Consider the following 12,557-nt stretch of genomic DNA (forward strand, 5'->3'; position numbering starts at 1 on the left):
CACTGCCTGGTCCTGTCAACCAAAGTGCAGAGAGAGCTGAGCCACTGGAGTAACGACAACGCCCCTGTTGATCCTAGAGGCTAATTTTCATATATTAAAACATTGTTTTTTCTCAGCAATGCGTGCACATATGAACATGGGACCAACACAGATGCCTTCAGCTGACAAGTGCACATGCCAAAGGTCAGATAGTTTCTTATGTACAAATCTATTGAAAGATTAGTGACCACCAATACGCCTTTTTATGGGGGTCACTAAGGGGGCCTTAAGCTGGGCTGCCACCTTCTCACAGTGGGGTCGTCCATGCAGCAGAAAATTCCAATTAAAAAGGCTTTTTTCCCCATTTAAAATGGATTTAAAAGTGAAAAAGAAAATGGCAGCATGCAGTCGGCTTAGATCCGTATTTTTTTTTTACAGATTTTCAGTTTGTGAATGGCAAAACACATATGTGTGCATGAGCCCTTAAAAGTGGTTTCTCCGCAGAATTGAGTAGTGGATCGCTAAGTAAAAGAGCTAGCCCTACATGGATTGTGCCTGATTAAGGGTCCATTCACATGACTATATTTCTGGGTCCGCATCTGTACCGCAATTTTGCAGTAAGCGTGCGGACCCATTCATCATTTTGCCATGTGCTTTCAGCACCTGTAGTTCTGTTTCACAGCCCCCGCAAAAAAAAAGATAGAGACAAGAATAGGCATTTCTATCATAGGGCTGACCGCGTGCGTTCCGCGAAATGTGGAATGCACACGGCAGGTACCTGTGTTTTGCAGATCGGCAATTTGTGGACCGCAAATCACTTACGAATGGATTCTAATGGTGAATTTACTGGTGATAGACTCCCTTTATGGAGATCTGGGTCCTATGAGATAGAGAACCTACATGAACTACTTAGGTGGACCTGCGGTGAATGTCTAATAACATATATTTGAGCCTTCTCCCCACATATCACTAACATCTAAGTAATTTTTGTGTCCCCTAGCAAAGTCTTTAAACCAGAATAGGTGGTATTTTTCAGTGTAGAACAATGTGCACTGGGGAGTAGGCGATGTTATATTTAGTTTGCTTGCTGAGATCACACAGTACACAGATCCAGAGCTGCTGAGGTCACTATGAAGTACACTCAGTAACAGGAAGAGCTGCTGACGTCATTACATAGCTTTCTAGAAAACCAGCTGTATAACCAATGTCCTCCGCAGTAGAAAGGGTAGCTAGCTGCCCAAGTGCCAAGGTCAATATGCAATATAGTAGCACAACATTTCTGTGCCCAGGACATGCATGAGTAGGCAAGGGATATTCAGGGTTTTGTGTAGAATTTTACAAACCTCCCAAGACTGAATATGGTTAAGGAACTGATGTGGTCATTTATCAAACTGGTGTAAAGTAGAACTGGCTTAGCTTCCCATAGCAGCCAATCGGATTCCACCTTTCATTTTCCAAAGGACCTGTCCAAAGTGAAAGGTGGAATCTGATTGGTTGCTATGGGCAGCTAAGCCAGTTCTACATTACACCAGTTTGATAAATGACTGTCTAGGACAACCAGCTCCTCATCAACATACTATCAACATCTATTTTTAATACACTATTCTTGTCATTTCATTAAAGTACAATTTTATTAAAGAGCTAAAAATACAGAGTAATTGGGGTCAGTTCGTCACTATGACAAACAAGCAGCCACGTGGAATAGATACATCCCCGAGATTACTTATAGGGCTTTCCAGCCTTTACTAAGTGTTGGTTTATCTTCAGGATGGACCATAGCTGATTGGTGGAGGATAGCATGTAACTTATCATTAAAAGATTTACAGTTTTTAGAATGTTTGACTCTACCAGGTAATAGTTTAATGATGTCTTCGGCAAGCAGGACACGTAGAAGGTAGAAATAACTGAACTCCTCCGACCTCCACAACTCTGCATGTTAATACATGTTGCCATTGTCTTTGTTGCTGTGTTAATGGGATTGTCTAGCCTTTGTGATGGCCTATCCTTAGGATAGGTCATCACTTGCTAATCAGCAGGGCTTTGAGAACCTGCACCCCCACCAAGCAACTGTTCAGGTGTAGCTCCATCACCAGAGGTCGGTGCCAATACTATTCATCTCCATCAACCTTGTACAACTGATTGGTGGGGTTGTGGGGTGTCAGACCCTTGCCAATCAGCTAATGATGCCCTATCCTGAGGATAGGCCATCATTTACTAAAAGTTAGATAGCCCTTTTAATACAGTGGCTACAATTATGCTAAAACATGTAGAATTGTGGAGGTCTGTAGAGTGCATTTATTTGCACCTTCTATTTGTGTCCTGCTTGCTGAAGACCTATCATTAAATAATTACCTGGTCAAGACATGTAAATCTTTTAATAAGTTACACGTTGTCCTAGGATTTAGCTGGCAATTTGAACTCCAAATATCAGTGATTTTCATAGCACAGAGATGAGAAAGGACCACTGTTAATCGCCATCCTAGCCTATTTCCCTATATATTCTTGTGCTGAAATCTTTAAAACATTGTCATCCAGACCACGGGTGCCATTCATAGGCTGAATATTCATTATCAATATTCTTACATTTGCTCACAACATATGTTTTTGCTGCCATTTACAGGTATTGAAAGTTTTACTAATAAAAAACAAATAAAGCTTTTCAGATGAGTAAGTAAAAGTAATAGCATTGACAATGTGAATCTAGTATATAAAAAAGTTCCAAATGCCTGATCAGGAAACTTTGAACTAATAGAGGATGATCTCCTATTCAGGATTTCCATCCATCAGCCAAAGCAAAGGGCAAAAAGCTGGAGGAACTAGCAGATCCATACATTACACAGAGACCTCATGAATTTTGTCTGCAAATACTGCACACAATGCTTCATTCCTCCTGTGGAGGTGCTGCAGGTGAATTATATACTTGTTACCAGTAACCCCCATTGAGCATATGACCATCGATCCATAGTAGCTGTTGGTCATCTTCTGACAACACTGCTGTAGATACAGTTAATATACCACAAATTACCAATTGTGCCCGTGTTCTTCTCCCACCAGACACGCCTACAAATTAAATGTAGCCTAGGGAATATACTTCGATATTGGCACTGAGTCAGTGCATACAGTATTAGATATTGCAACTTCCCGTTCCACTCCCCTGAAGACATTAATCAAAATGTGCAAGAATTCTGCACGAAATTCTGGACTACGGCTTTGCACCATATTACCAGACACTTTTAGAGCATTTTTCTATCTCATTTGACCATAAAAAGGGCATCTTAAGATGGTTTGCCATAAAAAGGGCATCTTAAGATATCATCCAGCAACAGCCACTGGCATGGGTGGACTGGCCATAGACCTTACATGTAATTTTCTCAGGGAACGATGTCCATAGAGCCACCAGATCCCTCCTCACTGCCACTAGCGGGGTACATAAGACTGGGGGCACTATAGAGGTCATTATTAGAGGAAGTTCAGGCAGTCTGCTTAAGGTGATGCTGGTTTGGTGCTGTGGCTTTATCTCACCTACTAAGCCCCCTGGCTCCATGTCTTAATTAGAGACAATTAGCATAGGAAGAGGAGGAAAGAACATGGCAGCTATTGATGGCCACCACAGAGGGACAAGCTTCTGGGGAGGCATTTTGTGCTACACTGTGGTATTTGGTTCTGTGGGATGGCATTCTGTGCAGCACTATGGTATTGCTGACCTTGCAAAATTGTATTGGCCCCATCTGCTTGTGTTGCCCTGCCTTCTGTCAATTTGGACCCTCCCAGTTCACTCCTGGCCACTGCTGCTTGCTATAAGATAGTACTAGTATCTACTGCCCTATTGGTTTCAGCTATATTACTATACTTTTATGTATGACACAAGTTACCGTTTCCTGTTTTAAGGAGTTTGAGGTCCATCACAAGAACTGAGCACAAGAACGGACTAGAAGCCCTCTACCTGCTGGGCTTTCCTCAGTCACCTGTATAATGCATCTGTCATGAAGGATGCTTACCCTACAACATGTTCCAAGTTGAGTCAGTGTGGAAAAGCATTGTAATGTGGTGGGAAGATTGTAGACAGTTGTCTATGTGGCCTCCAGACATCCCTGGGAGCAATACTGGGTTAGGGTCTTACCATTTAGTTTCACTCCAGCTGTTGTAAAACTAAAACTTCTATCAGGTCCTGACAGCTACTACAGCCAGAAGTTGGAAGTGATATAAGGAGCTTCCCAGAAAACAGAAACATTGGTATCCTGTCCTCACTGTGTTTTTATGGAGAATCTATTTAAAGGAATTATTTCATTGTATGTACACATTAATCCTTGGGGCAATCCATGCCTGACGACTGCACAATGTCAACATCAGTTATGTAATCAACTACTGTAACATTGTCAAAATGTGGAACTGGATGGACACACAGTCATGGGAACGTTCAAATGAAACATAGACAGTTCAGCCTCAGGTTGTGCAGAGTTTGCACAGGATAGGGGATAACTAACTGATTGCAGAGGTCCACCCGCTGGGACCCCATCGATCCAGAGAACAAGATTCCCATTCCCCCAATCTGGTAGAGCAGCTGGTCAAGTATGTATAGTGAAGCTCCATTAATTCTCTATAGGAGTGCTGGAGATAGCTGATCTCTGTACTTGGCTATCTCCGGCAGTTCCACAGAAATGAATGGAGCGGAAGAGCCCATGTCCCATGGGCTTGATGCAGAGACAACCCGATTCAGATGAATGGAGCTGATGTTCAGTTTCTGCAACACAACTGCTGCATGGGAATGTGCCCTAACATAACTGTGTCAAGAAATGCAAGGAAGATACATTTCCAAACATTTGGCGAAGAGTGCAACTTTAGGTGTAATTGAAGCATCAACAGAGATTTATGGAACAGTGTCATGTGGGAGAACAGTACCTACATTTCACACGTAAGGTACCAGCCGGCTGACTGATGGGCTGATGTTTATAAAGGCAGTTCTACTTTCACAATTGAATAAAACTTCCTTTTCAAAACATAATACTGCTGTTCTGGCCTCAATCCATCATGGTGTTCCCAGTTATGTAAGTTATTTTGGCAAATGTAAGCTTACTATATCACACGTAAAAGGGATGCATCTGAGAAGTAATTTATAGTATTTATTATGTTTGTCGAGGGCAGTTTACCTTTTTTTCGGGTATTGTACTAGGTATAGCACAAGTATATCAGCTTTGCCTGAACTGCTCCTATAAATTGGTTCCTGCTCAGAATCTACAGTAGAAGGTTCCCACCAAATCACAAAAACATAACATGTGAAATGAATGTTTGGAATACAAGCTATGTCTCATCACATCTGGTGAGGAACTGAAAGTTTCAGCTGTAACCCTCAAGGCTAAATGTGCAGTTCTCCAGCTGCTAAACATCTCAACAATTCAGAAAAAATATAGACTAGCAGCTGATGTATTCTGAGAGGACATTATCTACTGCTTCTGGTCTACTCAAGAACTATAAGTCTCAGCAATGTACAATGAGAGGACTTTATCAACTATCTACTACTTCTCATCCACTAAAGGACTACAGGTCTCAGCTCTTCATCTAAGGAACTACAAGTCTCAGTAATGAACTCTGAGAAGATACATACTATACAGCTCTTCATCTGAGGAGCTACAAGTCTCAGTAATGAACTCTGAGAAGATACATACTATACAACTCTTCATCTGAGGAGCTACAAGTCTCAGTAATGAACTCTGACAGGGAATACACAGTACTTCAAAGGTTATCTTCCTCTGGAACTAGAAGTCTCAGTAATGATCTCTAAGAGTAGATCTATAGCTACTCACCTGAGATACTACATGTCTCAGTCATGACCTCTTAGTAATATTCCGCCAGCACCCGTCAGTGATCCACGCTGCAGCAAGGAGCAAACTCCACATTCACAATAAGAAGGAAATCCCAGCCACCCTGTCTTGCTTTTCCAATTTTCTGCTTTTATTTAATTTTCACAAGTTCCTGGAGCATACCAGGACGCGTTTCAGCTAGTGTACCTTCATCAACCTGTTGATGAAGGCACAGTAGCCTTAACGCGTCTAAGTCATGACCTCTGACCGGGAATATACCTTATAAATCTTCACCTTCCACAGAAGAACAGGTCTCAGTGATGATCTCTGAAGTGGAATCCATAACTACTCACCTGGTGGGTAATAAGCATTGAGAGGAAATATAGCTCTATAAAGTGCCAGCAATGAATAGGTCTTTGCCCGGTAAGCACTACAACTCCCAGCAATAATTGCAGACTCTGGCTATCTACCTGGTGCGGTAGTCTCAGTGTATATACTGTACAGATCACCAGTATACCTCTGGAGGAACTACAACGCTCAGCAAAACACCACAGTTCTGAACCTACATTACTGCCCCTGGAGTCCAGTACCCTGCAGAGTATTACCCTGTAGTATTAATGTCTGTACGGGGCCATTACCTCCATCTCCAGTCCCCCAGTCACCAACTTACCGCAGCTCCCTTGTTCAAAAGTTCCTCCACCATAGCTCTGCCAATCCCCTGGGCAGCCCCAGTGACCAGTGCCACCTTTCCATTGGCATACATGATGTCTAGAGCCTGGTGTCTGCAGATCCCTGGAATGAATAGCTGGTGTCCTGCAGTCCTGCTGTCACCTCCTCCGGCTGGGTGAGTGTGAAGGCTCCGCTCTGTCTTATCTCTGCCGCCCTCCCCTTCAGTCCTTTTATAAGTGGGAGGGACGGGGGCTGAATGCGGTGCATAGGTAACTGGCTGCCTGCACACTGCTCTCACCTGCCCTGTAACTCTTTACTGGCCGGAGAGGAAGCGAAGTATTTTACATCTATCTATTATCTGACTCCTATCTATTATCTATCTATCTATCTATCTATCTATCTATCTATCTATCTATCTATCTATCTATTTATATCTATCTTTTATCTATCTGTCTTTATCTATTATTTATCTATCTTTATCTATCTATTTATATCTATCCATCTATTATCTATCTATTATCTATCTATTATCTATCTGTCTCCTATCTATCTATTTATTTATATCTATCTATCTATCCATCTATTATCTATTTCTATCTATCTATTTCTATCTATCTATCTATCTATTGATCAATTATCTATCTGTCTATCAGCTATCTATCTATTCTCTATCGATCAATCAATCTCTCTCTTTATCTATCTATCTATCTATCTATCTATCATCTCTCTCTTTATCTATCTATCTATCTATCTATCTATCTATTTATCTATTCAATAAAGCTTTATTGGCACGTCCAAGTAAAACATTTAGCATTGCCAAAGCAAAATAAATAATAGGTATTGTGGAGGGGGGTTTGATGTGGGAATTAAAGGGGCAGTATGGGGGTATAATAGTCCATGGTGTCTCATCTTCCTCTCAGTTGGTGACAGGTGGAGACATATTGGGCAGCGATCTCCACAGTGGACTCCTCTTCCCCCAGTAGGATGTGGACTTTCCTCTGCTCATCTATGGAGGTGAAATCCGGGATGTGAGCGGAGAGTCTCTGGAAGTAAGTAGCCCTCAGAGGTGAGTATTTGCTGCAGTGGAGCAGGAAGTGGGCCTCATCCTCCAGGGCCCCCTGCACACAGTGCTGGCACAGTCTGCTCTCCCGCAGCTTGTATGTCTGCCTGTGCCGCCCCATCTCCATCTCCATGCTGTGGGCGCTCAGTCTGTACAGGCTCAAGGTCTGTCTGTGTTTGTGGTTGGGTATCCTCTCTAGGTAGGGCGCCATGGTGTAGTCCCTTTGCAGTGATTTGTATACGGTAAGTTTCTGGGAGGTGTTTATTTCGCATCTCCATTCCATCTATCTATTTATATATCTATCTATCTATCTATCACTATGTATCTATCTATCTATCTATCTATCTATCTATCTATCTGTCTGTCTGTCTGTCTATTATCAATCTATCTATCTATCTGTCTGTCTGTCTATCTATTATCAATCTATCTATCTATCTATCTATCATCTATAAGTCTGTCTGTCTCTGTCTGTCTCATCCGTTTAGCTGTCATATCTCTTTTGCTTCTGACAAACTCAGCTCTGCTGCATCCATCCATTTACAGGGTATATTGTCAGACTTCTTACTTCCCCTTAGCTGCTGGTTTTTGTCTTCCTCCCTCTGTGAATCAGCTCCCATTTCATCTGATCCTTTCCTGTGTTCCTCATCTCTCCAATAATGAGTTCAGTGGTGACAGCCAGGAGAGGAATCAGCCAGCTCTGCTATAACAGATACAAAGCCAATACAATTCCCACCGAGCGGTCCCAGAAATTGCTCAGAGCAGTCATTTCTGGAGTCAGACTGCTTGCTCGCCCCTTCTCTGTATGCCCTGTGCTATCCTGGGTTCAGAGCAATTACTGCTACAAGGAGGGAGCGATGGAGCCAGCCCAGCTGGTATTGCTGCACTACACGTTCATTCTCGCAGATTCATCCATTATTAGGAGCCCCCTTAAAGCTAGGGCTACACGGCATCTTGTGTCATGCGACTTCTTGTCGCTGAAAAGTCATGTGACATTTTTTGTACTGACAGTCAATGGTGCCTCACTGCAACATGCTGCGACTGCGACACAACAGTCGCAAGTAATCCATCCAAGTTGGATTTTTGTGCTATTCTCGCATTGCAGTCGCAGCATGTGGCATGTCGCAGTGCAACACCATTGACTGTTATTACCAAAAATATCTCGTAACCTGAATATTGCGAGACACATGTAGCCCTAGCCGTAGTTGTGGGAATATTCAGATAATAGCTTGTACGGTTGTCTTGAATTCCAAAAATACTGTACACAGCCACCAGAGCACCCCGGATTCTTTGACGTCCCCCCATAATAGCAGCCGATCATCTATGGTGTATGACAGGCTCCCGACTTTCTCTGGACAGCAGGTGTTGGGGGAATGAAGGATTGGGCTGTTGTAATTTAACATGTACGTGTATGATCCTTTTGTTCTCAAGGTAGATAAGCCACGACCAGACAGACCCTAAGGCAGGGGTCCCATGTGACTGCTTAGCTGCAGATTTCCTGGACATTCTCCTGTGATATTAGCCTTAAGGGGGTTATCCTGGAATGAGGATAGGTCATCATTATCACATCAGCAGGGGTCTGAGTCACAACACCCCCACTGATTAGCTGTTTCAGGCAGCCGGCTGCACTCACCAAAACCCGTGCATTGTATAGCGGCTGTGCTTGGTATTGCAGATCATCCCCATTCATTTCAATCAGGCTGGGCTGCAACTCGGTCATCTGACCAAAGTTCAGTGATGTCATATGGCCTAGGAAGAGGTTGCGGCACTCACGGGGCGCCGGCCTCTTTTAACAGCTGATAAGCAGGGGTCCTGGGTGTTGGACCCCCACCCATCTGATATTGATAACCTATGCACAGGGTAGGTCCTCAATATTAATTACCCGATAACCCCTTTAAAAAGGGGTTCTCCATGTTACAGATCTTGATGTACTATCCTTGGGATAGATCAACAATATCTTCAGCCTGGAGAACCCTGTTAAGGGTCCATTCACACGTCCGTTTTTTCTTTCCTGATCTGTTCCGTATTTTGCTGAACAGATCTGGACCAGATCTGGACCCATTCATTTTCAATGGGTCCTGAAAAAAATCAGACATTGAGCTGTCCGTTTTTTTCCAGGACCCATTGAAAATGAATGTGTCCAGATCTGGTCCAGATCTGTTCAGCAAAAAACGGAACAGATCAGGAAAGAAAAAACGGACGTGTGAATGGACCCTAAGGGGCTGCCCAATGGCAGAATAATCTGTTGTGAAAAAAAAATGAACTTCAATTTTCAGGTGTCTTTCAAATGTGTTGTTAATTAGCTTTTTTGATGTTCCTCCAGGGGGTATGAAGCTGAAGGGTGAAACGTGCGTCGGGGAAGCGGTGGTGGTTCGATAGCTTTGCGGTCTGTATTTACTTTGAATTGTCTCCCCTGTGCCTCATGTACCTCTTGTGATGTATTCAGTACTCTAACATGCCTGCCATCTGATTAGTGTATGCGTGATCTATCTACACAGGATTGATTTTTGTCTACCTGTGGATCAAATTAGCGGTGGGGGGTATTTTAATTTTAGTACCTCCCACCGTCATTGCGAGGTTCTTTTTGATCGTATGTATGTTGGAGACATATAGTTACAAGGGGGGAGTGACATTTATCATAGACTTGGACGCATAGGACTTTTTTTATTTTCTTACTGATTATGTGCCTTTGACCTAGCTACTTATGCTGCGATTGTTCCGCCGCCTGCTGTTACATTGGGATCCAATTTTTTATTGATTACTATTATCATGTATTGCATATTATTGTAATTTTGCACAGAATAAAGATGTCATTTAATAATTAGTAGTGGTGTGGAGTTGTGGTGTTGTGAAGTTGTGCAAAGCCACAACACTTAGCAGAGCAGGGGGTTATGTTCCAAAGGCTTGCTGCGGGGGCAGTCGGGTCCCAGACGGGCCAATAGATGACTGGAGACAGTAAGGAATAGAAGAAAGTCTGCGTTGCTCAGAAGAGGAATCGGTAAGGCTGGATTCACATGACGTTTTTCCCATCCTTTTAACGTATACAAAAAAAGTATACGTTAAACGGATGCCTCAGACTGATGCCATACAGTGGCATCCATTCACCATAGAGTTGTAAAAAAAAAGATTATACATTTTTTTTTTTTTTTTTACCATTGTAAAAAAAAGTATACGTTTTTTTTTTACCAGACTGTGCAGGATACAAGAACATGGTGTGCTGCGTTTTTGTATCCTTTTTTTGTAACGTATACATCAAATAGAGGCTTAAAACGTGATGTGAACCTGCCCAAAGAGACAGTCTACTCTGTGGTCATTTAATTCTTTATTTAGGGATGCAGATAACGCGTTTTAGTACTTTGAAATACTGAGAGGTGAGAAAATGGTGAAAAGATCTGTCAGTGCTTATACCTCTTCCTAATGCCGCATACCTGTGAGCACTTGCAGAGAGGCATGCCCTCTCCCTGGTGCACATTTCTATCCCCCCTGCATTGTTCAAATGCTTAGGTGTAGTATAGAAGGTGACTCCCCAGTCTTAGTTCTATCATATTGTGGACAATGGTTGATGCTTCTGGACCCAGTTGACAAATCTGTAAGAAGAATTCCATGCTGTCATGTCATATTATTTAAAATGGCTGCCAGCCACCTTTCTTAGAATGTAAAGAAGACTAGTTGCTACCCCTGCCAGTGCTCCCCAGGGGGTGAGGGGACGGGGGTCTCACTACTCTACAATTGATGGTAATAATGTGATCCTGCCTATGATATGTCATTATGCCTGAGAAGCCTGACAGGAATGCATGCCAGTGTGTAGAATATGCAAGTGCTGGAGTGTAGGGTGTAGTGAGACCCCATCCCCTCACTTCCCCAAGCAGCTCTGCAAGGGGAGACAACCAGTCCTGTCCCATTTTAAGGCCGCTTGCTTTCCGGTAGAGATGAGCAAATTCCCCAAAAATTCCATTTGTTCGGTTCTCCAAAATTTCCAAAAAGATTCACATTTATTTGTGGCGAATCGCGTTAAAACACAGCTATTTTCTGGCTGCACAGAGCCTGCATAGCCTGTTAGTGCAAGGTATAAAGAACGGTGCAGAGGCCCAAGATCCTACTATAGCATAAAAGAGCGCACTCCTTTTACACCGTCATCAGCTGATTTCACATAGATGTCTACAGAGCATGTTCTATTAAACGCTTATACAAGTAGAGCCCCCTTGACAGAGTTGAGAGGGTGTCAGTAGTAAGTTTGTGTTGATGTTACTGATTATTTTGCCCTTCCTTTGATCTATCAGAACAATAACCCCCAAAAAACTGATCCTGTCTGTTGAGCATCCGCTGTAACGCACCTAGTTGATCAGTTAGGATCTCAACTGCGGAAGCAATGGACATCCACTATTATCCCACCGCCCTTGTTTTTGGCTGTGGGATTCGCGGTTACTCAGTATGTACCCCAGGCGTCTCTCTCAGTCTTGGGCGGAGAGTTTGGGGTAACAAAATCATTTACCGCTATCCATCTAATTAGTTGGAAAGGAAGGTCCCCCAGTAGTACAGGAGTCACAAGTTAGTATAAGCTTGTGCACAGTTCAGTATATAATATGCAGCAGGTTCAGAGTTAGTATAGCATGTCCTCAGTTTAGTATATAATATGCAGCAGGTTCAGAGTTAGTATAGCATGTCCTCAGTATAGTATATAATATGCAGCAGGTTCAGAGTTAGTAGAGCATGTCCTGAGTTTAGTATATAATATGCAGCAGGTTCAGAGTTAGTATAGCATGTCCTCAGTTTAGTATATAATATTCAGCAGGTTCAGAGTTTGTATAGCATGTCCTGAGTTTAGTATATAATATGCAGCAGGTTCAGAGTTAGTATAGCATGTCCTCAGTTTAGTATATAATATGCAGCAGGTTCAGAGTTAGTATAGCATGTCCTCAGTTTAGTATATAATATGCAGTAGGTTCAGAGTTTGTATAGCATGTCCTGAGTTCAGAGTTGGTTTGGGAATATCGCCTCACACCAGCAGGAACCACCCCACTCTGAGTTCCAGGACCTTAATCAGAGCAGGTAAC

At 42.8% G+C, this 12,557-nt stretch overlaps 1 protein-coding gene across 1 annotated transcript in view; it reads right to left on the reverse strand.

The window, feature by feature from the left end:
• HPGD (15-hydroxyprostaglandin dehydrogenase) overlaps positions 1-6,657 on the reverse strand; it is a 71,301-nt gene extending 64,644 nt beyond the window's left edge. Inside the window, exon 1 of the mRNA XM_040418682.1 lies at positions 6,448-6,657. Within this exon, the coding sequence (XP_040274616.1) occupies positions 6,448-6,540 (93 nt within the window). The 5' untranslated portion in view covers positions 6,541-6,657. The remainder of the gene's footprint in view (positions 1-6,447) is intronic.
• Positions 6,658-12,557: the final 5,900 nt, after the last annotated feature.

The sequence above is a fragment of the Bufo bufo genome, chromosome 2 (assembly GCF_905171765.1).
Source record: "Bufo bufo chromosome 2, aBufBuf1.1, whole genome shotgun sequence".
Taxonomy (NCBI): Eukaryota; Metazoa; Chordata; class Amphibia; order Anura; family Bufonidae; genus Bufo; species Bufo bufo.